This window comes from Rhineura floridana, chromosome 6, assembly GCF_030035675.1.
Source record: "Rhineura floridana isolate rRhiFlo1 chromosome 6, rRhiFlo1.hap2, whole genome shotgun sequence".
NCBI lineage: Eukaryota > Metazoa > Chordata > Lepidosauria > Squamata > Rhineuridae > Rhineura > Rhineura floridana.
The window spans coordinates 48810509-48836028 of NC_084485.1; the positions used below are offsets into that span (position 1 = coordinate 48810509).

Genomic DNA, 25520 nt, shown 5'->3' on the forward strand with positions numbered 1-25520 from the left:
ATGTCACACTTTTAATTCAAATGTAACCTATTGTACCACCAATGGCATTTTACAGTCTCAAAGGAAGACAAATCTGGTACAATAGCATCTAAACTGTTACATACATTCATGTATGCATATAATATACCGAATTGGGTTTTTTCTGCTGTTGTCAGTGTGGCTCTCTTACAATTTTTAATGTGTTGAACCTGTGCTAATTATTGCTCATCTTTACAACCAAATCCATTCTTGACATTTCTTTATATAATGCAATGCACAGTGCTTCTTATCCTGCTCTTCCCTTTTGGTTCCCCATAAGCATGGACACAGAGAGCCAGCACGGTATAGCAGTTAAGAAGTTGGACTATGACCTGAAAGACCAGGGTTCGAATTCCCACACAGCTATGAAGCTCACTGGGTGACCTTGGGCCAGTCACTACTGCCTCTCAGCCTCATAGAGAGGCAATGGTAAACCTCCTCTGAATACCGCTTACCATGAAAACCCTATTCATAGGGTCGCCAAAAGTCAGAATTGACTTGAAGGCAGTACATTTACATTTAAGCATGGACATAGATTCTCAACTTCTGAAGTTATTAGTTAGTGATAGTTTACTATTAGAAATGTGTATGTGTTTTTAAAAGCATTATGTCCACTGCCAAAGGTTAAAGAACGACATGTTATTCTTTAGGTACTTTAGGACTCATCAAACTCAGTCAGCTGACAGTCGACCTGTAAATTAGAGATGCTTGAGAGTGCTGGGAATTGTTATTATGCAAACAGATGAGATAGCTAAAAGCAGACTGGTACAATGGCTGAGGATGTCACAAAGAAATAAAGCCTATATATTCAGAACAGACTTGTCATGGGTGTTTCTTCTAAAACTACTGGTTATAGTTGTTATCACAGATATCTGTGCCTCCAAGCAATACATATTAACAAAGGGTGAGAGCCAACATTTTGCCAGTGAATGCAACAGGACTCTTCCTTTGTTTCCTCCATCCAACCCCATTTGTACTGCAGTCTGCTTAAAAGGGTTCCTCAAACCTTCAGAATATTTTGGGGGCATGTGAGCAGGTTGTGGGGGAGAAGTGGGTGGGAAGAAGGAGAACAGGATGTCCCATTTGTGCAAGCAGAAGTCTGCAGCAGAAGCAGGCTGACACCATAGGCTATCTCCTATAAAGTTTTTTTCACAAAAAGAAATTAGTATACACAGGCAAGTAGTGAACTACTTCCACTATATATTTTATCAATAAACCTGAAACTTTCCCCCCTTTTTCATTGGTTTCTGCTGTTGGTAGGTGCTCCTGCCAAATATCTGTACTATTAAGCAATAAAGCTCATTAAAAGGATTAGGAGGAAAGTGAGCAGGAACTCCAAGTTACACATCAGACAAAATGGAAAGTGCAATGTCTTTTCCTTTAATATCGTTTATTTGTTATTAACACATTTATAACTCACTGTTCTAGTGTAAATACACCACTAAGGGCAGGTTATAAGATATAAAATGACAATTTCAGGGAGGGAGGGAGAGGGGGAGAGGGAGGGAGGGAGGGGGAGAGGGAGGGAGAGGGAGAGAGAGGGAGGGAGAGCAGTTTTAAAATCTTAAAAAACACGGTCTATCTAGCAGTACAAAACTGACCAAATGAAAGGAAAAGAACCAAAATATGAACATAGTCTGAAAATTAGACTGCAATTCTTAAGAGAATCTGCCTCACAATGAGGTAGCACACAAGTCAGCTGAGAATTTCTAGTTAGGAGAGCTAAGTTTTGATGTACAAAATCTTTTTCAAATGACCAACAAGGCTGGTCCAAGTATTAGAAAAATAACATTGGCATCCAGAAGACTAACTGCACCTAAATAGTCTGAAGCTGTTCTCACAAAAAAATTAAAGCTAGTGCTTTAGAATTTTATTTTATACATTTGCACACTGCTTTTTGATCTAAGATCTCCAAGGCAGATTTATCATAGATTATATACAATTCAATATAAGATATAGTGGGACAGCTAAACAATTCTGAGAAACTGTGATATCCCAAGCCTGTCCCCAGCGGAGTTATGCTCCTGATGCTGCTGTCCTTAGAGGTCTGCAGCAAACTCAAGAAACTGCACTCTTTCAGGAAGATGTAACTGTCTCTCGGAGTGGAGCTTTTCCTCATGCAGGGTTGGTGGAATGTGGCTCCTGGCTCATCATTTGGTAATGGGGCAGCTGAGATGCTGGGAGGAACATGATATTAAAAGCCTCTCACCAGCTCTCTGATGTTCCTGCTGCTGCTGCTGTCTTAGAAGCCTGCCCTTAAGTATCGTTCCCACCCTGGTCATCATTTTCATAAGCTGTATGTTATTGAAACAAAAGGGTTTCAGGGCTTGAAAATGCATGTCTATGCACTGAGAGAGAGAGAGGAAAAAAGTTAAAAGGTGACATAATCCCTATCCAGCCACAATTATGCAGGAAACACATAAGAAGATTGAACCTCTGCAATGCAAAATAAGTAAATCACAAATTATCTCTATTTTATTAGTTACTTATTTGATTTATATCCCGCCCATTCTTCCAGTAGGAGCTAAAAGCTCTAGTTTTAAAACAAAACAAAACCTTGTGTCAACTTTTTATTATTCAGATAAACACATGAAATGAATGTAAATGTGCTAAACTTACTCGTTCAATATAAATCTTGTAAAAATAAAAAAAAGATAAGGCTAAGGAACCCTCAAACAATTATTGTTACCAATGAATCAGAAAATCAGTCATAACAAGGCTCAAGTATTTCAGGATGATCACATACTTTAAAATATTAGAGCATATTAAAACATAATTGAAGATTTACAAATAAAAGGCTAAGCTGACAAAAATTAAGAAAGACCAACAGAGCCTAAAAAGAGCATAAAATGGCCCCATCTCTGCCTATTTTTCTCCACTCACATATAATAATTAATTTACAACCCCCCCCTTCTTTTAGATATGGCCTTTTGAGACATTTCCACTATTTGGTCAACAAAACTCTGGCAGAGACTGTCATATAGATAAGCTAGCTCAATATGCTTCTTTTGTATTGTCTCTAGAGTACAAGAGAAAAAGTAATGGGTCCAATTTAATGGGTAGCTGAGCTGCTCTAACTAACATCATTTAGCCCATGCACATGCCCACATGAGAAAAGTCTCCACACTTGTTCTGTCAATCTTTTTTCCTATTTGTTTTACTTCCTTTCTACTAGAAGGCAAATACCACCAAAACATTTTATAGATAAAAATATGTTAATACACAAATTAAACCATTTTAAAAAAAATCAATTTTAGGATTGCCTTCCTTCATGCACCTATACTTTAATTCCCTAAATTATAAAGAATAATATATCTTGTCTTGGGCTCATTTAGCAATTGAAGAACATGCTTAATTTTTTAAAATCAACTATGATTCTGTTACCCTCAATAGGCACTATAGTAACCAGCTAGGTTTGTTTGATGAAATAACAAAACTGATGAAACTACTGATTACTAAACTGCATTATTAGATTAACCCTTTGAAATGGGTTTGAAATTAAAATTTCTCTTGGTCCAGTAGAAACTGCTTTAAGGCAAGCTGCAGCTGGCTGTCCCAGACTTGCATCAAAACTCCAGAATGAAGCAGGTCCTTTCCAGTCCTGGCCAGTATGGCCAATGGTCAGGTCTGATAAGTAGTCCAACAGTGTCTGGAGTGTCACAAATACCCCATGCCTGGCTTACAGTTCACACCAGAAGTCTTTGGCTCACTTTATAAACAGCTGTTGCATGATTACATTATGACAACAACCTGAATTAGTTCACATGTTATGCTAAGCAATAGTTTGCTTGAACGAGCCAGGACTTGGCTCACAAACAAGCAAAGAAACTGAAGTTAGTTTCACCTAAGTTGATTTGTTTTCTCACTGCCTCCTCCGCAAATCAACCAGGGGAGGGGGTCAGGTGGAGATACTAGCCACCTTCAGCCACTCTTGGCACACTATGTTAAAGGGAGTCCTAAACCTTCCCTCCCTTCCTCTGTCCCTAAACATGCCCCATGTAGACTTGCTGTCACTGTTTTTGTTGGTCAGTGACGCAGGCTGTGAGACTCACAGACAAGGTTTTTAGCAGAGAGAGAGAAACCTGAAGCAGAAGGGTTAAGCTGTGAGAACAGAGTGCCAGACTATCAAGGTCAGTGGCTGGCTGGGAGTGTGATAAGGTGGGAAACTTGCAGGAACTCAGTGTGGGGGAAGAAATGTCAATGGAGAGAGCTGTGTCTAATGTCTTTGCCTAGTAAAGACTCTTACAAGAAACTTGCCTGGCCTGTCTTATTCCTGTTCTATACGGCGCTTGAATTCAAACCATGTTTGATCTATTCATGCAATCGCCAACAGGGGTTATGGGCCCAGATTATCAGGCGTGGTAGCGGGTTCAAGAGCCGGTGAAGTGGCGTTGTTGCAGAGAGAAACAAAGCGCAAGTGAGAGGCAAGTAAGAGTGGGCAACATGGCTGTAAATCTATTATCCGGGATGCCGATGGAGAGGCTGAATGCTGTTAACTACTCCAGCTGGAAGTGGAGAATGAGAGCAGTTCTGATTAAAGAGGATTTGAATGATGTCGTGGAAAAACCCCCTCCGGCAGCTCCTTCAGCAGCGTGGCTGAAGAAAGACGAGAAAGCGAAGGCTTTTATTACTCTGGGGCTATCAGATTCACAACTGTTGCTGGTGAGTAATGAGCCGACAGCTAATCAGATGTGGGAAAAGCTAAGAGCCGCTCATGTACAGCAAACTGCGGGGAGCAGGCTGTGTTTAGCACGGAAGCTTTATCAGATGCGTTTTACAGATGAAGTGACTATGGAAGAGCATTTGGCTGAATTTCGTAGATTAAATGCTGAGCTGCAAGATCGAGGCGTGCATCATAATGACCTGCAGATGGTTTATCTCCTGTTATCTTCATTGGATCAAAAATGGGACGTTCTGGTATCTAGTCTTGAAACCCAACCTGATGGGAATCTGACTTTGGACTTTGTGGAACAGAAACTTCAACAAGAGTGGAATAGGAGACAAGAGAATAAGAAAACAGAATTAAAAGAGACTGAGACTGTGTCTGTACAACATCAAAAGCAAAGAAGCAAGCAAGAGACTAAAATATGTTATTTTTGTGGATCACGTGGGCATATACAGAGACATTGTTTAAAGTAGAGGAATTACAGAAACTTTGAATGTCAGAGAGCAAGCGTGAACTTTGTTACTAAGGACAATAAACTCATTAACTCTAAATGGCTTCTTGACAGTGGAGCGTCTAATTGCCTAATCACAGACTCTAGTTTATTTTACACTTCAAAGCCGACGCAGGAGAAGCTTTATCTGGCTGACGGATCGACTCAGAACGCGACTGCGAGAGGAACGCTCTGGCTGGGTAATATGGGAACTATTTTAACAGATGTATTATTGATTTCTGGTTTAAAATATAACATTCTATCAGTGAGAAAATTGGCTCAAATAGGTTGCAAAGTTACATTTGAAGGGGATAGATGTTTTGTGAGCAAAGATGGTGAAATATGCATGCAAGGGAAATTACAGAATCAAATGTTTATGGTTGAGTGCAATCTTGATAAACCCACCTGTGCATGGATAGGTATTAATAAAGATAAACATGATAATTGTTTCCATGAATGGCACAGAAAACTGGCACACGCACATTTCCAAAAGATACAAAACACCCCAAAACATAGTCAAGATTTGAAGTTAACACACTGTGAGCATGTGGATGAGTGTGAGGTATGCTATAAAACAAAAATGACAGTGACTCCAGTAAATAAGAGCTGTGAAAGCACGACTACTGAACCCTATCAGCTCATACATGTGGATTTAGCTGGACCTTTTCAGTGCTCAAAAGGTGGAGCAAGGTTTTATTTAGTGATTGTGGATGACTTCTCCAGATTTACACGTGTTCTTATTGAAAAAGAAAAGTGATGCAGAAGAGAAATTAAAGGCATTCATACAGAGAACAGAAACACAACATGGGGTTGTTATCAAAAATATCAGATCAGATAGAGGTGGTGAATTTACCAGTAATTCATTTCAAACATATTTGGAAAAGAAGGGAATAATACAAAGTCTCACTGCTCCCTTCAGCCCATCCTCCAACGGAACGGCAGAGAGGAGGAACCGGTCATTGCAGGATTCATTGAGAGCAATGCTAGCAGATGCTGATATGAATAACACTTATTGGGGTGAATGTATTCTGTACACTGTTTATATTCAGAACCGTCTAATGCACAGAACAATAGGCATGTCTCCCTATGAGAAACTGACTGGAAGAAAACCCAGGGTGAAACACATGAACGTTTTGGGGCAAAATGCTGGGTACATGTTGCAAAACAGTCAAGAGCTCAGGCAGGACGCATTTTGGGATTTCAGAATTCATATTATAGAGTTTGGTTGCCTGAGAAACAACAAGTAGTGTTAAGGAGAAACATAAAGGTGATAGATAAACCTTGGAGAGACAGTCAAACAGTGATTCTTGATAGTGCAAGTAAGCAGGAAGCTGCAGATGTTCCTTCTGGGCAGCAAATTCCATTAAAAACTGCATTAACAGATTTAATACACGGTGGCAAACGTACTGTTAAAAGACTGAGAAGTGAAGACATGGCAACACAAGATACAGAAATGCCAAGTACCAGTGGTGCAGGTTCAAGTAAAATAGAGAGTGAGGAAGAAATGGAAATAGATAATGTCAGGAAATCAGAGAGAAAAACGAAAGGTCAACCACCTCAGAGATTTGCATTTAATGTTACACAACAGAATAATGAAACAGATGAATTTCCAGTAGAATGGGAAAAAGAAGGACCAATAGATAAAGAAACAATGGATCTAATGTGGAAGTTTTGTGTTGAGGAATGAAATAAATGTATCATCAAATAAAGGTGAACAAACATGAATCTGTGAAACTTGTGTAAATAAAGAATAAAAGGAAACTGAACTGAACTGAAAATGTAAATGTAAACTGTAAGAAAACAAACCATGTACTGAAATGTATTTGTAATGAAAAGTTAATGTTGTAAAAATGTAATAATTGTAACATGAAGTTTTGAAGTCTGTAAGTCTCAGGTGGGGGCTGTTGGTCAGTGACGCAGGCTGTGAGACTCACAGACAAGGTTTTTAGCAGAGAGAGAGAAACCTGAAGCAGAAGGGTTAAGCTGTGAGAACAGAGTGCCAGACTATCAAGGTCAGTGGCTGGCTGGGAGTGTGATAAGGTGGGAAACTTGCAGGAACTCAGTGTGGGGGAAGAAATGTCAATGGAGAGAGCTGTGTCTAATGTCTTTGCCTAGTAAAGACTCTTACAAGAAACTTGCCTGGCCTGTCTTATTCCTGTTCTATACGGCGCTTGAATTCAAACCACGTTTGATCTATTCACGCAATCGCCAACAGTTTTCTCCCATCCTTGGACAAGAGAATCTCTCACTACAAGACATCTGCCTGCACCCCCATGGGCTAATGAATGATGGGCTAATGAAACACAGGATGCATATGATTTTTCTGCTTTCTTCAAAACTGCTGTCACATCCTGTTTTATAAACTTCACACCTACAGTCCTGCTTTTCTCTGGGGATATCTCTGGGGTCACCCTTTGATCAATGAGATGCTGAGTACTGCGAAGTCTTAAGTGTGATTTTCCTAGGAACAGAGCTGCAAAAAAAACCACTTAAGCCTGGAGGACCAAAGGACACAGAATTATGGAGTTGGAAGAGACTTTAAAGCTGGTCACCTCCTAGCCTAAGCTTCCATCAATGCAGGAAATCTGCTGCTACAGCAACCTGACAGGTGGCCATCCAGCCTCCACTTAAAAATCACTATCTTCCTTTCAAGAGTTTTTTTGTGAAAATGCAACGGTTTAACAATTGTGGTAGGTTGCTAAGAGCAAAACTGTGCTTTCATCATGCATTTCTGGATAGATGTTAGTAAAACTGCCTTTGGCTGATTTTTTCTTTCCTCAGAAGACTGCTGCAGAGTTTGGTAGAGAAGCTGGAGAAGGAGAGCTTGTCAGAGAGAAAGCGGGTAGGGAAAGAAATACGGCAGAGTGAGGAAAGGTAAGATGAAAAAATGGCAGCATCAGTCTCTTAACTGCATGAGTGGTTTTGTTTTCTAACCACTCTTGCCTCATGCCTCTGTAGCCAGGTGGTGGTTGGGGCAGAGAGGTGAAAGACTAAAATTAAACCAGGACAGTGGGTTGCAATGCAATGACAAACCACAGTTAAGGCAAATAAAGATTCCCAAGCCAATTTACTGGCAGAAAATGCAGCAGTGCAACTGCTCACTGCGGTAGGGTATTGCCAACATGTTACCCTGCTGCTGAAAGAAATGCAATGTATGCTCATTAGCTACTGGTCCAAGTTCTGGTTTTGGTGTATAAAGCCCTATGTAGCTTGGGACCAGGATACCTGAAAGATCATCTTACACTTTATATACCCAGTCGATCACTGTGCTCTGCAAGTGAGGGCCTCCGGCAGATACCATCTTATCAGGAGGTCCATTCTGCACAACAAGGGAAGTAGACTTTAAGTGTTGTGGCACCTACCATTTGGAACTCCTTCCCCTTAAATATTAGCCAGGCATCACCTTTGTTCTCTTTTTGGCACCTACTGAAGATCTTCCTCTTTCAACAAGCCTTTTAAGTAGAGACCTTATCCTGGTCTGCATCGGTGTTGGAATTACATTTTTAGATGTTTTTAAAGCTTTTTTAAAAATATGTTTTCAAAGATGTTTTGTTAAAATGTTTTAAAGTATTTTGTTTTTAAGATGTTTTAGAGTGTTTTTAGTGTTTTTGTTCGCCACCCTGGGCTCCTTCTAGGAGGAAGGGCGGGATATTTAATAATAATAATAATAATAATGATGATGATGATGATGATGCAGTTTATTGTCCACAGACTAACCATAGTTCAGAGGTAGCTAATGTAGTACCTTCCAGCTATTGTTGCTTACAACTTCCATTGGACCAAACCCACAGGACTGATGGGAGTTGTAGTCTACCACATCTGGAGGACACTACATTGGTTGCCTTTGCCACAGTTCAGCCTTTCCCAACCAGTGTGCCTCCAGATGTTGCCACTGGCAATGCTGGCTGAGGCTGATGGGAGTTGTGGTCCAACAACATCTGGAGGCACACTGGTTGGGAAAGGCTGCCATAGTTGATCAGCTGGTTCAGAAATAAAAAAATGGCTTAAGGTGCGGAATCTTTTTAGCTCAGTGGGTCTTATCTTTATCTCTCCGCACCCTGCAGGCCATCTGTGACAGGAGAGTGGTCCTGTCCACCTGCCAATTTGGTCTGTGGGGTGTGGGAGTGTCATCAAGCAGGACTGAACTCAGCTAATGGGCAGAGTGGGGGTTCAATCCTGTTTTCTGCACAGTTTCAGATGCAGGAGAGTTCACTACGGAGAATTTTCTTGAGCACCTGAACCAAGCAAAGTTGAACTCCTGATGCATTAAATCACATTAAAAGAGCTCTGATGGCTGACATTTTTGCCAAGCTAGCTGCATTTAGGCAGTCTGTTCAAGTAGTTCCTGTGCAAGTGAAACAAATGGTAATACTACTAATGAGCAGCAAGTGCTACAGCAAGTTCTCTCTCTCTTGTTGCTTGAGGCAGGGAAGAGTTAACTCTCCAAAGGGCTCTTATCTCAGCCCCTCCCAGGAAGTCTTAGTTTGCCATCTGGTCAAGCTTGAAAGTTCAACAATATAGAACAGAAAGAAAACACTAACATAACAACACAAAAACAACTGAAAACTCACTCTATTCAACATAAAACTTAATCTATAGTCGGTAACAGCCCCAACCCTTTGGAGGAGGGAGTTCCAAAGGTGGAGCTCACGTCCTACCTGAGATCATCTTACATGCACAGGAGAAGCAGATGTATCTCTACCTGCCCCACACTTGACATCAGGCGTGGGGCAGGTGAAAACAACCTGGCCTCCAAACACATCCAGTGACTGCCTTAGCATAATCTTATTTTTACCTTTCCCTGTCCTGAGCTTGAATTAACAGATGTGGCAAAAACTGAAATGCAAGGGAGGATTAGTGAATTTTATCTTGGTCTATGAAGAAAGAACTTTTAGCAATTTTGTTTTAAAAGCAAACAAAGAAAGCAATTATTTTTGTATGCAGTTTATTCCCAGGCTCTTCGGTTTTCCTGTTCCTGTGGCATAAATCCATCTATTTACTGGATTTCAAGATGTTTCAGGGTGCAATCAAATGCTGTGTTCCAGTTAATATTGTCATCCACCAACATAAAAGACGAAGAGAGAATTTTCTCTGAGTCACCCTTCTCCCCCCCCCCAAAAAAAATTGGTCCAGGGAGTTGGGTAACCCTCCACAATAGCATGAAAGGCAGCACTACAGGCTGCAGGGGGGATTGGAGAAAACTCTCTACTAGATCAACAGCCATTTGCTTACACTGGATTTCACCCTCAGTGAATAGGCAAACAGTGTGTAAATTCTTGAGCAGGGATGAGCAACCTCTGGCCTGGGGGCAGGGAGCCTCCTGCCAGGCCTTGGTACAGGCCATTCTGTCCCACATTTGATGTCATATATGATGTCAGATGTGGCTCAGCTGAAAGGGGCCAGATCATCTTCCCGCACCCCAGGCACTGCAGAGCACTATGCAAAGCATTCTGAAAGGGGCTTAGCAAGGGTGATAATCAGCTGATTGCAAGGGGCTTAGCAAGACTGAACAAAGTGCTATCTTGCAGACCCTTTCAACGGGGCTCTGCAACTTTGGGGCAAGTTACATCAGGTGGGTCAAACTGGTACATCAGGTGGGTCAAACTTGGCTTACAAGGGATTGGGGAGATAATGATTTGGCCCACTGGCCAGATCCAGTTCCTCATCCTTGTTCTAAGGACCTGACACAGAAAAGAAGTTCTACAGCTGAAGAGGGATGTTCACCTAAGATGGACAAGCTCTGCTGTGATCAGTTCTTCATTGTGAAATGTCAACAGGTGCTGCTTTGGTGGGAAACAGGATAGATCTGCACATCTGAAGTATTTTTCCCTTTGATTTTTCTTCCATAAAATCACACAAAAAGAAATTAGTCACTGCTGTTAGGTATACATATTTTTGTTTTTTCTAGAACATTTTCTATTCTAGTTAAATACATAAAGTTTATTTAAATAACTGCGGAAAATACTCACACATGTTCTTCTGGATTCGGGGACGTTTTGAAGGGATTTCTCCTCCTTTAGGTATTTTCCTCCTTCTCAACTCTAAAGTTATTGGCTGCAAAGTTTGAGAGCCTTGCTCTAAATATGTAAATAGAGCAAGGAAAAGATTTCTAAACATACAAAGAGAAAAGGTAACCCACATCCCCCATTTTTAAAGAGAACATTTTCTACAGTTTTATAAAACCTTCATGGAGCTTAGGATTTGGATTCTCTAGTTCCACCTTCCCTTTCCTGGCAATAAGTATTCTATAACATGTATAACAACCAACTGAGATAAAAAGGTAAAGGTGTCCCCGCATTTATAGTGCGAGTCGTTTCCGACTCTTAGGGTGCCGTCTTGCGACGTTTACTAGGCAGACCGTATATATGGGGTGGGATTGCCAGTTCCTTCCCCGGTCTTTCCTTACCCCCCAGCATATGCCAGGTACTCATTTTACCGACACGGATGGATGGAAGGCTGAGTGGACCTCAACCCCTTTTACCGGAGATTCGACTTCCTCCTTCCGTTAGAATCGAACTCCGGCTGTGAGCAGAGCTTCAGCTGTGTTACCGCCGCTTACCACTCTGCGCCACGGAGGGTCTTTGAACTGAGATAATATCTGTATATTATTACTAATCCAAATTCCTTAAAAGCTCTGCAACAGATCACGCACACCAACTTTATACAAAAGATTATTGTTGTAATTCCTGGTTTTAACATGTGTGAATAACTCATACTAATTTGTACATATCAATTATCACTTCAAATGAAATGGTATAACAACAACAAATAAACATGGATTCTGTATCACATGATACATTGGGCTCCCTACACATTTTTAAACACAAAGTGAAGACAACTCCTATAACAGGTATGGGGAATCTGTGGCTCTCTAGATGCTGCTGGACTACCAACGTCCATCAGTCCTTGGCCATTAGTCATGCTTGCTGGGGCTGATAGGATCTGTAGTTCAGCAACATGTGGAGGATCACAGACTCCCCACCTCTGTCCTATAAGAATGAGAGACAGCCTTGGCAGTAAGCACTGACCTGCTGGAGGCACCACAGGTGGTCTACCACGTCGCCGTTTAGTTTCTTTGAGGTTTTCTGGTGGGCTATTCACATTATCATTTTCAGGTTTCTTTTCAATCTGGGTATCTATTGAGAATTCTCTATCATTTTCAGATATGTTCTCTTTATCTTCTTTCCCATCCTTAGGTAGAGCCTTTTCAGATACCTTGCTCTTTTCTGAAGGAACTAATAGTTTTCCTTCTTTATCAGGTTTAGATCTTCGTTCAGTCTTTAAAGTCTTTTCATCCTTGTCTTTCTTACTATTCTCAGTTGCCTTCCTTTGTTCTTTAAATTTTCCCCATCTTTCAGGAGATGAAGGGGTTTCATTACCTCTTTCCTTGGGTCTTGAATTACTCACAATAGACTAAAAGCAAAGAAAAAAATTGTAATTTCTTTCCATTGTAATTTAACTTACTTACAGAATGGGTGGTGGGGGTGGTGGAAGCCAATTAATATTTTATTTATTTATTTATTTATTTGATTTATATCCCACCCTTCCTCCCAGCAGGAGCCCAGGGCGTAATACAATGCACAGGATAGGATTAGCAGAATCCTGTGACTGTGTAGCATTAATACTATTTGTTTCCTTTTACTAATATAATTACATGCACGTATAAACAGGTTAAAAGCTAGAAAGCAGTACATGAGGTAACAGGTACCATATGACAAAACTCAGTGCTCATGGGAGATACTGTAGGGCACAATTAGTAAAAGTGTCTGCTTTTTTATATCTATAAAGATTTATATCCTACCCTTCAATCAAATTATCAGGGCTTACAACTAAATATTAACACACAATAAAACAAGTACATAAAAAGTAAAACTGTAAATCTACAAAAGCAGAATTAAAATAATGTGCAAGACAAAATAAAACAATCAAAAGCTGAAAAGCTTGGGGAAATGAAACTGTCTTTGCCTCATGCTGGAAAGATATGCACCAGGTGAGTCATCTTTACAGAGAGTGCTCTAAAACACCAGGATAGGAGAAGCGAAATTGTCCTTTCCCTAGTAATCATCCACATGATCTGAGACTGGCATGGGAACCTGGAGAAAGGTCTCCAGCAAAGATCTCAGAGTATGGGGAGGTACCAAGGCCCCATAAGTCAGTACTTTGAATTGAACCTGAAAGCATTTTATCACTTCAAATATGAAGAATAAAATATGAAGAATAAAATGAGGATAGAAGCTGTACACCATTTGAAAATATATATGGTGAAATCCAATGTTTTTTGTAAGCTGTCTTGAGGGCCTTCGGCCGAAAGGCGGAGTATAAATAAATAAATAATGAATGAAAGTTACTTTGGCACTCATGGAAGGGCTGTTGATCCAGTGAAACCATTTGCTAACAGGAGGGGTCGTGATTTTTTTTTTTACAGATTCCCCCTTCTTTCAGCAGCCCCCAAGAAATCAGCTGCAGAAAGTTGGAGGATCCTCCAGTATAAGGTGGAGTGGGGGACTGCAAGGAGAATCAGCAAAAACTGTCCCTGCTTCTGTTAGCACTGGGTTGGCTAACCTGTTTTTAACCAAAGGGCTGCAATGACAGTCAGCCATGGCTCTGAAGGCCACTGGGAGGAAATGCTGGTGTTTATTCTTAAAGAGCAGGCAGAGAACTTATCTTCAATCTCAGAGCTGAGACTAGAGATAAAAGATCCATCTGGCTGCTCTTTAGAAAATATATACCGTATATTCCGGCATATAAGACGACTTTTTAACCCTGGAAAATCTTCTCCAAAGTCGGGTGTCGTCTTATACGCCGGGTGTCGTCTTATTAGGGTTGCCATATTGCCCGGATAGCCGGGTTTTACCTGGATTCTAAGCATGCCACCCGGCGCCCGGCCAGCCCCTTAGGTGGCCCGGATTCTCAGCTTTCATTTAAAAAAAAATTAAGTTTCTAGGTGGTGCGGTTCTCGAGATATATATAAAAACGTCAGGCACCCCCCCCCCGGTTAAATCTTTTTTTAAACTACTGTATAGCACTTCGTAGCTTTAACCCTGCCCGTTCAGGATTTCAGCCAATCAGTGAAGTGTTTGTTTGGTGGTAGTGTCTGCAAAACCTCATTGCGAGGCCAGAAAATGGTGGTTTCCCCTCCTGTTTATCTGAAAATCTCATAAATTGGGTAGGTATATACATTTCAGTTTTTCCCCCTGTTGTGTGTAGGAGTCAGATCCTGGGCAGTGTTTTGAAAACCTTCCCAATAGTTGCTTTTGGGGGTAAAAACAGTGCTAATCCCATATGTCCAGAGTAAATCCTATTGAATTCAGTAGGAATTACTTTTGAGTAGACATGATTATGAATGTGCTGAAAATCAATGGGACTTTGGAGTGAATGTAAAAAAGAATTGTGTTTGTGTTTTCTTTCTGCCCCCCCCCAGTCCTATTTTAAAGCAAGTAGGCAGGGCTTACTTAGGTATTGCAGTTTTTATTCTGTAGGAAACTAATACTGATTTTTAAAAAACTAATACTGATTTTTCTGCAATGACCAATTGGTTTGACAATAAACTATTATATGGGCTGTATGTATTTATACATCTGCAGTGTGTGCGTTTGTGTATGGAGTCTTTCCAACACCCCTGTGAGGTAGGGTTGGAAACCAAGGCAGCTCACAACAAGAAATAAAGCCATTTACAATCCAATAACCATAAAAACAAGTATAAACAGTTGCAAAACAGTGTAAAGTGGCATGATTCGGAATTTTGGGTTGTGTGAATGAAGTTGCTTATCACTTGAGGTTGCATTTCTGTCCCTGTTTGAGTAAGCCCCATTGAATACGCTGGGACTTGCTTCTGAATAAATAAATTTAGGATTGCACTATAAATATCTTTACAGTTTGTGTAAATAATAAATATATTTGATAGTTATGCTTATATAAATATTTCTTCATTTATCATATTTTTGGTTTTTGGTTAGGAATCCTGACTGGTTGTGAGATGCTTAGTTTTTTGCCTTATAGGAATCTTGTTGTGGTTGGTATGGTATTACATTTAGGAAAGTGTTACTGCCTTCTGTATTTTTTTTCCTATTTGCATTTCACTTATCTTTAACCTCACTCCGTTACAGCCATAGAAGCAACAGCAGCATATGCAAGATAATTAACTCCCATTAGTCATAAGAACAAGAATTTATAATTATTATTTCAATTAAAACAAGAGGCTTATCAATACTTTGAAGAGGACCAGATATTTATTTTCTTTCTGAGCCCAGGACTGGGTCTTTCATGATGCCCGGTGTGTGTGTGTGTGGGGGGGGGAGCAGGAGAGTAGTCGGTAAGACAGACATCCTGGCATTGGTAATCGAATTAGCAAGGTATGTGTGGGGTTGTTGTACACTTCCAGGCTCAGTTTCATTTTGAGTATGGAGGTGGAACCTGTGTAGATGTGGTTATCAAAGGGAGAAGAAATTTTGAGTTAAGCATAGCTCTGCTTTTATAAAACCTAAGAAACATACAGTACTTTGAATGTCTGACTGCCTGCACCAGTGGAATACTGGAGGAACTTGTAAAACTTGCTGCAACAGTATTTAGAACTGAGCATGTGGTGTGAAAGACTCCTTTTCCTAACATTTTGGCTTGTTTTTCTCTGATTGTGTATTTTTATTGTTTTTACTATATTTGTAAGCTGTGCTGAGCTCTGTTTTTAACAGCAAAAGGGCAGGATATAAATTCTCTTAATCAATCAATAAATACTCCATAGTGTTGGAAACTAGAGTCTAGGCATTTAATGTTGCTTTTAAAAAAAAGATTTCTCACATCTTTCCCCAGTTTTTGGTGGTAATTCCTAGGCACAAAAACAAGACAACTGGACAATCCAAATATTAATATTTATAAGTTTATAAGTGACAGTTTTCCTGCTAAGTACCTGCATGTCATAAGCAGGGGTAGTCTTATACGGCGAGTATATCCCAAACTCTATATTTTAACTGGAAAAGTTGGGGGTCGTCTTATACGCCCAGTCGTCTTATACGCCAGAATATACGGTATTTTGCTTGCAGCTAAATTATTTGGTGCCCACCTCCTAATTTACTGATGGATTACAGTGCAGCTTGATGCTGATAGCTTCAAACTGTGATGCTTTGTCTTGCTAACACTGCAATGCTTTTGGCAGCCCTTGGGATTTATTGGTGAAGATTGTTCACCCCCAACCCCTTCAAGCAGCCAAAGCATTGCAGTTACTGGAAGCAGCAAAGACAAGGCTAAAGAACCGCATGAAGTTCACTGCTTGAAATGAGCACATTTTGGGGGGGAACTTTCAGAAAATCACTAGAAAACACCCAAAAATGTCACTGAGGCACTTGGGTAAGACTGCAAGATCCACAGAAGATAAACCATGCACCCCCATGAAAAAACACTGTGGGGGAGAGAGAGCTGGTTTCAGGCCAATAAAACATCTGGGGGAGGGGGGCCACATACAACCCCTGGGCTGGGCTAGCCATCCCTGTATTAGGAAATGCCTCCACAGGATAAAACATCCTTCTGTGGGCATGAGGGAATCAACTGGATTCTTCTACCTTTATATAAGAACACAAGAGCAGGCCTGCTGGATCAAACCAAAGGCCCATTTAGTCCAGCATCCTGTTCACATAGTGATCAACCAGATGAACCAGATGCTGATGAAATGCCCATAACCGAGACCTAAATGCAACAGTATTCTCCCCACCTGGGATTTCCAGCAACTGATATTCAGAGGAATACCGCCTCCGACAACAGAGACAGAACACAGCTATTATGCCTAGTAGCCACTGATAGCTTTATTATCCTCCATGCATTTGTCTAATCCTCTTCTACAATGTACAGTGTTCCTGGTAGCCTTACAGGAACACTGTATGGGAAAAAAGATGGCTGCTCCCACAAGTACATGGAGCAGCTATCATTTCCTCCATACAATTCCCCAGAAAAGTTGCTTTTTGGGAGCACTTAAAGAGGCTTTTTTAACTTTACAGTCACAATGGGATAAAACAGCCCACAGACCACCTTGGAAGTATAAATCATACACAGATCGGTTTGTCAATCCTGAGGCTTAATTATCTGACTTATGTTCCTATCTGCACATGGGTGCTCAGGAAGCAAAATGGGTAGGCTACATTCAAAATGTAGAGTGAACGGAAATCCTCACCACCCCAACATTTTAGATTGTTTGTCTTCCAGTAAAATACACAGCAACCTTGTAATTTAAGTTCTGCTCCCACATCAGTTCAACCAGTTTAAAATGTAAAAATTAGTTTCCTACCTGATCTTTGGAAAAAGCTTTGACATGTATATTCTTGACTGTCTGAATTACACCATCATAAAATTTTACAGTGTAAGTACCTGAAATTTAAAAGAAAAAAGTAATCAAACTACAAAAGAAACTATACAATGTGCTCATTACTCAAGGCAGGAATACAAAAGTAATCATATTTAAATAAAATAAACCTGGTGTCCTTCAGATGTTTTGAAGAGTGAAGTAAAAAACCCCAAATCTAAGTAGTTTCAGAACTCATGTTTCTGTCACTGTGATGAATTAGGTTTGACTGCAATAAATTCTAATTTTATCAGGAAAAAAAATAAAATGAAGCTGAAATTTAAAATCTTTATTTCCTCAAAACGTTTCTGGAGCTTTGGCCAACAAGTAAATACCAAGTGGGATATAAACTGCCATAGATAGTATACATACAGGAACTTTTATCTCTCATATTCAAGAATCAGCCCCCTAAAAAGTCTCAAGTTCAGGAGAATTTCTGGAGTTGCATCCTGTAAAACAACCTCCAGAGGACTCTGGAGTTGCGCCCTACTGCAGGAAGGAAATTTCATCCTGTGCCCAGACCTTCCACCTGCACACAGGAGCAGGATCCAAGAAAGTACAAAGAGAGAGGGGGAGAAATAAGAGTTCTGTCCTTCACTACCCTGGAATTTGGCAAATACAAATTTCTGAGGGGTTGTATGCGACCAGTTCTCTAAAATGACCTCAGATCTATCTGGGAGATTTTCAGACCCTGGGGTAGTGACTGTAGAAGAACATTTTCAAAGTTACATTCTAGTCGTTTTTAAACGCTGTATTTTAAGGTTGTTGTAATCTGCCCTGGGACCTCTGGGTGAGGGGCAGGCAATAAATGCCTTTGGGTGAGGGGCAGGCAATAAATGCCTTTGGGTGAGGAGCAGGCAATAAATGCTGCTAATAATGAAGTTGGACAGTGAAAAAGGCGGATAAGAGAAAAATCATCTCATTTGAAATGTGGTGCTGGAGGAGAGCTTTGCACATACCATGGACTGCGAAAAAGACAAATAATTGGGTGTTAGAACAAATTAAACCAGAACTGTCACTAGAAGCTAAAATGATGAAACTGAGGTTATCATACTTTGGGCACACCATGAGAAGACCTGATTCACTAGAAAAGACAATAATGCTGGGAAAAACAGAAGGGAGTAGAAAAAGAGGAAGGCCAAACAAGAGATGGATTGATTCCATAAAGGAAGCCACAGACCTGAACTTACAAGATCTGAACAGGGTGGTTCATGACAGATGCTGTTAGAGGTCACTGATTCATAGGGTCACCATAAGTCGTAATCGACTTGAAGGCACATAACAACAATAACAATAATGATGATAGAAGTTCTATTTACTGAGCTATGTGCACTTAATACATATTTATTAATATTAAAGATTGTGACACTAAAATATTTACAGGAAATTGAACTTAATAGGACCAGTAAAAAAAAGTTTGGAACAAAAGCTCATGCTAACATTGTAATTTTTAAACTCCTGATAACATCTTGAATTATCACAGTCTGAAAATTCAAGATGTATCAGGGATTTAAAACCTTTAAACCCAGAATTAAAGTAGGCAAGAATAATGAGAATCTATAGAATGGGTGGATTTTATCTTACTAGAAAATTCTTTAACAAAATAATGTCCAATTTGTTGCTAAAATTCACTAACAGGTAAAAAAAAAGTGTTGCAGTTTAAGAACATACCTATAAGCCAACAGATACTTCTATCAAACTTTAAAAAGCAGGGAAATTGGTCAGCTATAGTGAATGCACCAGGGGAGCAGGAGACCCGAGCTCCTATCTGAGATATTGTACTGTCCTACACATTTGTAAAAATGCAAACACAATTTGGGTTGGTCTTTCACAGTCCAATCCACTTCCTGTGTAGCTTGGAAGAATTTGGCAACATGCCTCTGGGCAGGAGGGAGGGAATAAGGAGGAGGGAGAGGGCAGGTTTGATCATTTGCACACTTTTTGAGTTCAAGAGGATTTACCCCCATGTAATTATTATTAATTAAATTTATATCCCACCCTTCCTCCCAGTAGGAGCCCAGGACAGCAAAACCATGGTTAGGATAGGTGAAACTGATCATGGGGAAGAACAGAAGAGGGAGGGAGGGCGGACGGGCTGGAGTGGGGAGGGAAGTGAGGAGATTGGGAGGGTGGGCACCAGGCAGACAGAAAGGCCTTTTCCTTTCCTTTCCAGAAGGAAAACATTATTAACAGTATTATTATTTTTCAGGGTTCCCCTTGCTTTTTATTTTACACCAGACACATTTAGTCTCGCACCCAGATTTAAATCAAAACTGGTCCTGGTTAGCCAAGCCAAACAGCTGTTAATCAGGTGTTTAGAACACTAACAGTTGCCTGTGCTATCATAGATTCCAATTTAAATTTTCTTAAATTAATCAAAAGTCAACCATGATATGTTTTAACTTTTAAACTGCAGATGATGAAGGTCAACGTAAGGGGAAAGGTCAGCAATAGGATTATAGGCACTCTGTGAATATGGCTGATTTGTAATTAAGTTCAACAAATTAAGAGACCTTTGACAGAAAAAGGTCCAACTGGGGTCTGAATTTTGTTACTCCTGTTCCCAACTTGTTTCTCTGAGTGTTTTGCGTATCTCCATGCAAACTTAGAGGGTTGTTAAGCAAGTATTTCTGAGATCAGGACTATAGATTTAGCAAGATTTTGTTTTGAAATGAGCTTATGGGAAGCAGCAGAATGGCATGGTGGGTATTTTCAGTTTAACATGGTGGAATGTGAAAAATCCATGCTGCCTACAGTATACAGCCATTCTTGTGGCTGTATTATCTGTATAACAACTTTGTATTTTTTAAAAAATAATTTGTGGCAATCCACATCAGAATAATAATTAAAAAAGGCAATTAGCTATGATGGTTCATTAGAAAAATCCAGAAGCACCACTAGATACTACCTTTCTTAGGACCAACTTTAGTGTCAAAGTTGTGAGCCTGTTACTTGTAATTAGGAACAACATCTCAACCCCAGATGGTAAAAACAAACAATGTGTATTATTGTTTATTAATTTATATATCACTTACTTGCCAAAATGGCTTCTAATATGATAATACCCTGCTATTCTGCAGTTAACAATAAAACCTATTAAACTGGAGTCAAACGTAGCCTTCCATGAACAGAAAGATTCCTTCAATCCATGGAAGGCTTTTGATTCAGTGGAGAGAGCTTTTGGGTGAAAGAAGATACAGTTTTCCCCCTTTTCTGGAGAGTCCACCAAACATCCAGAACAGATTCTGAGAGAACATAAGGAGTTGTAGGGGATAGTCTGAGAAGTTGCCTCCTTACTTTTCCTCCAGCAGGAAAAAAGTCTGGATCCAAGCAATGGAACTTATACATGCTCATTCTAACAGAACTTAATCCACAAAAGTCATTCTCATTACTTTTCACTCTCACATAACTAGCATTCATTCCAATTCAGTTCTTTCTAATTCATAAATGATGGTCATAAAAACTGAGAAGAACATGGAATATAGCAACTACCCATTTTCAGGAGTACCACCCCCAAAATAAAGGATGCTTCTCTACAATGCACTGTGAAATTAACAATAATGCCTTACCATCCTTGTTAACAGAAGTAACTTTGGCTGGATAAAAACGACAGTCAGACCAGCAAGCCAACACTGGATCATTTATATGAAAACCCTAAAAGAATGGAAGTACATTTATAATTCTAAACTATATAAAAATGAGTGTGCAGCAGAACATCCTACTGCATCATAGCATTAATAAAATAGTGTGCCCTGTGGATACAACATTCCTGCCACAATACGTTTCCACTAATTTTACAACCCATTTCATTCATTCTATTCAATAGCTACGATCTTCTAAATGAATTGTCAAGACAGGGATCATCATAAGTAGCAAGACTGAACATAACGAAGTCCTAGTTTGGAGTTGGGAATGGCGTGTTCACTGTATTAAAAATGATGAAAATTGCAGTGAAAAGCTGCAATAGGGATGCTATTCTATATCCACTTACCTGGAAGTAGGCCTTGCTGAATCAATGGGACTTACTTCTGAGTAAACACGTAGAACAGGGGAATTAGGCCTGCCAGGCCATTTTGGCCAAGCTATGCCCACCTGCCAATCACCTGACATTATACATAACATCAGTTGTGGTCAGGTAAAAAAGTGGCTGGGCAGGGCCAAAGGGCTCTTTTGAAATGCTTCCAATCACCTGATTGGTAGGATTTCAGATGCATAGCATGTATTTGATGATTTGTTTACTCTAATATGGGCACTGACAGTAATTCATTGTATTATGTATCACTTCTCAATATTATTATTCTGCTGATTGATTATACCACACACTTATTTTTGTATTGTTTGGTTGTGGATGTTATTTATGTTTGTTTTATTGTATAATAAGTTATGAAATAATATATAAAATATATTATCAAAAAAAGCACAGTGCTTTTTGCAAGGAACCCTGCGCAGTGCTTTGATGTCCCATTGATCATCTGCACTTCAAAGTATAGGATCATTTGACGTCATTGTGAAATCAGGTGACTGACGATATTAATGAATGTCCACACCCTATATATATTTTGACTGACGAGTGGACAACTGTGCCCACATGTCAAATTTGCCCTGCAGGGGGTAAGTGACATAAAGATCTGGCCTACCAGACTGTACTGTAAGACATGCCATACAGCAGGGTTGGGGAACTGTCTTATGCCAGTAGGCTGGATCTTTAACTCCTCCGCCTCCTCCAGACCAAATGTGACAGGTGGGTGGGGCTATAGAGGGAAAATATCTATTTGCAGTCTGAATCCAAACTGCATTTGCAAATGGACTGCAAAGGGGCTCATAGCAAGCCCCTTTGAAGATGCACTCTGAAAGTTCCTATTGGGGGAACTCGCTGTTGGCAACAACCAGCAAGTCCTGGCTGCAAAGAAACAATTGGAAACTCACTTTAAGTTCCCGACTGTTCAGCTGGACTCATATCCTTACCTGCCCCACATATGATGTCACATAGCTGTGAGGCAGGTTGGTATGGCTCGCCAGGCCCAATTATTTATTTATTATTTGATTTATGTCCCGCCCTTCCTCCCAGCAGGAGCCCAGGGTGGCAAATTAGGCCCCACCCTTGCCTTACAGCAACAAACAATATCAAAGGCAATGTTGACCAAGGTTAGCACATTTATCCCCTTACCCAACCCCAGCTAAGAATCAATGAAATACAAATTGTCATTTTTAATTACACCAACTATATTTAGCAATTCAACCTATATTCATAGGTTGTAAAGAGTTGTGTTAGCTTCAAGGTTTAACTTAGGTTTTTACTTACAGAAGATCCTTCATCGTCGTGTAATCCTTCCTTTCTTAACTGTATTTTTTCTAAAGGACGCAAATAAGGACTGTCCCAACAAAACCATTCATCATAGCGATGATTCCAGCGTTTAAAATGAATTAACACTTTTCCTTCCTCATAATCAATTTCTTCAATGTGAGCTGGATACCTATGCAAAGAAAGTTAATTTAAAATATTCCTGCCAAGAAAAAATGTGAATAATGTCTTGAAAATGACTAACTACATTACAAAGTCATACACTTTGATAACAGTGTTTGCTTCTGCTATTAACATATGTGATATACAAACGGCTTTATTTTCCACCTTTTTTGTGATCAATTTCATATTGCTATCTTTAAAAAAATAATGAGAAATTATGTTTTCCTTTTTCTAGATTACAACCTAGCAAATATGATAAGCACCTGAAATCATATTTAAAGATTGCTGACACATAGTTTACATGCTTACGGTAGTGCCTTATGAATTCTTAACTCGTGCTGTTTCCACTAATGATTCAACTCATGCTGTTTCCACTAATGATTTTATCTGTGCTTTTGCTGAACAGGCCTTGCACTTTTAATCATAACTAATGTCTAACTAAATAATCTTGCCATCAACAGACTGTGATAGGAAATTTCAAAATTTCAAGAACCACAAGAGGACCCAAGAATATATGCTTAGTGTCCTTAGGGTGATGACAACAGCAATGTTCTTTGTCAGCACCACTAATTGACACTGCTGTTAACAGTGGGTGATATCTGATTGTGCCTGATGACTAACAAAACAGACTGCAGAAGCACCAAACTTGCTTAGATTTGGGGACGACGACAAGGGGGCTGGAGGGGATAGGAGAGGATAGAGAACCATCCACAATAACTTAATCTAACTTTTGTATAAAGGTTGCTGTAAAAGTGACGACCATGAGCTTAATCTTGTAAGACATACTAACTGGGGAATTTTCCAGCAGTGCAAAAATCATGTGGATTCAGAAACTGAGAAGTAATCCCTCAGGAATATGTTCTTGTCATGGAGAATAATCAGTTCCTCCTGATTATTTTGGAGCAAGATCCTTTCCAACAAATCATGTTGATCAGATTCATCTCCAAGCAGAGAAAGTTTTCATTATCCTCTCCTGATATCAGATAAGACAAGCAAAACCACCTTTGCTTAGAGGTTGTTTAGGCAATTTTTCATGTCAAAGTGGAAGATTGTTCAGAACAAATTGGGAGGATGGACAACAAGTGGAGAACGTTCACCAAAGGAAGCAAGATGGCAACCTCTCTGAAGCACAACTGATCTCTCATGGCATCAAGCTACTATTTATTTATTTATTTATTTAATTTATACCTCTGCCTTTCTTTTCATGATAGAAACGCAAGGCGGCTTACATATGGTTTCTAAGTGGTCTCCCATCCAGGCACTGACCAGACCTGCTTAGCTTCAGCAGGGAGCTGGCCTAATTCATGATGTTCAAATCCTATATATTTAAATTATTTAGTCTAAAGGCAAAGACCAAAATGGCACGTGAAGATATTATTTCACTGTACTATATAACAGATTGCAATTGCAATTACATTAAAATTTAGGAAAGATCTTGTTAAAAACTTGTGAAATTGCCCAGAAAGCCTATATCATATGAGCCGTATGTAATGGCACCAAACAAAATAAATAAAAGCATACTCCTACTTTGAGATACTGCAAGATTAATCCTCCTGCCCCCCTAATTAGGAATTTTTAAAAAAGTATTCTGAGCACCACAAATCCTCTACTACTTATCAGTATCAGAGCAGCCTTCTCCAACCTACTGTCCTCCAGATGTTTTAGATTACAACTTTCAACAGCCTCAGCCAGCTTGGCCAATGGTCAGAGTTAATGGGAGTTATAGACCAACAACATCTGGAGGGAGCAGGTTGAGGTAATATACTTCCAGAGTACAGCAAAAAAGCTATTCACCACTAGTTAGCAATACCAACTCATTTATGCTGTTTCTTGATCGTTCTGCTTACCACCAGTTACCTGCTTTTGCATCGCTATGCTAGAAGTCTCCCTAAGTTGGACCCAATAGCAAGGATACTCCCCACGTGTCAGCTTCCAACAACAGAACTGTATGCAATATCATATCAGCTATATTCTCCAGTCATTCTCAATTTAAGGGCTCCAGTTCTTGTGCACTTAAAACATAGTAGTTTAAAACTAATACTAGTAATCCAACTTCTCTCCTCTAACATACCAGTGAATACTTCTGAACTGAATCTATTTCATACACCCAACCTGTATTTTTCTATAGCAACAGTTTCATCTTGTTTCTGGATGAGTAGCAACTTAATAGAAGACAAAATGGATTAAATATTTTGATTAAATATTCAAAAGGATGCATATTAGATCAGACTCAAATGTCTTAAACCAGGGATAGCCAATGTGATGTCCTCCAGATGCCAATGGTCTACAACTCAGCCCCAGCCAGTTAGCTATGATGAAAATTGGAGTCAAAAAGCATCTCGGGGGCATTATATTGGTTACCTTCATCTTAAACTTCTTTCGAGTCTGCTTACATTTAATTTTGCATCTCATTCTTTTTAGATACAAAACATATTTTACTATGATACATTATGCATGGGGCTGTTCCCAAAGATAGTTTCTAAACTGCAACTAGTACAGAACTGCTAGAGTTCTGACTAATTTACCTAGGTGGAGTCATACTCTGTATAATTGACTG

The 25520-nt window shown here is 39.8% G+C and overlaps 1 protein-coding gene across 2 annotated transcripts in view; it reads right to left on the bottom strand.

The window, feature by feature from the left end:
* Positions 1-25520, bottom strand: part of PHF20 (PHD finger protein 20) — a 65713-nt gene that overhangs the window by 19609 nt on the left and 20584 nt on the right. For both annotated transcript variants that reach the window (XM_061631733.1, XM_061631732.1), the window contains exons 3-7: positions 22802-22973; positions 21069-21153; positions 17446-17525; positions 12203-12587; positions 11144-11251 (exon numbers count right to left, since the gene is read on the bottom strand). In XM_061631733.1, coding sequence (XP_061487717.1) covers positions 11144-11251; positions 12203-12587; positions 17446-17525; positions 21069-21153; positions 22802-22973 — 830 coding nt within the window. The remainder of the gene's footprint in view (positions 1-11143; positions 11252-12202; positions 12588-17445; positions 17526-21068; positions 21154-22801; positions 22974-25520) is intronic.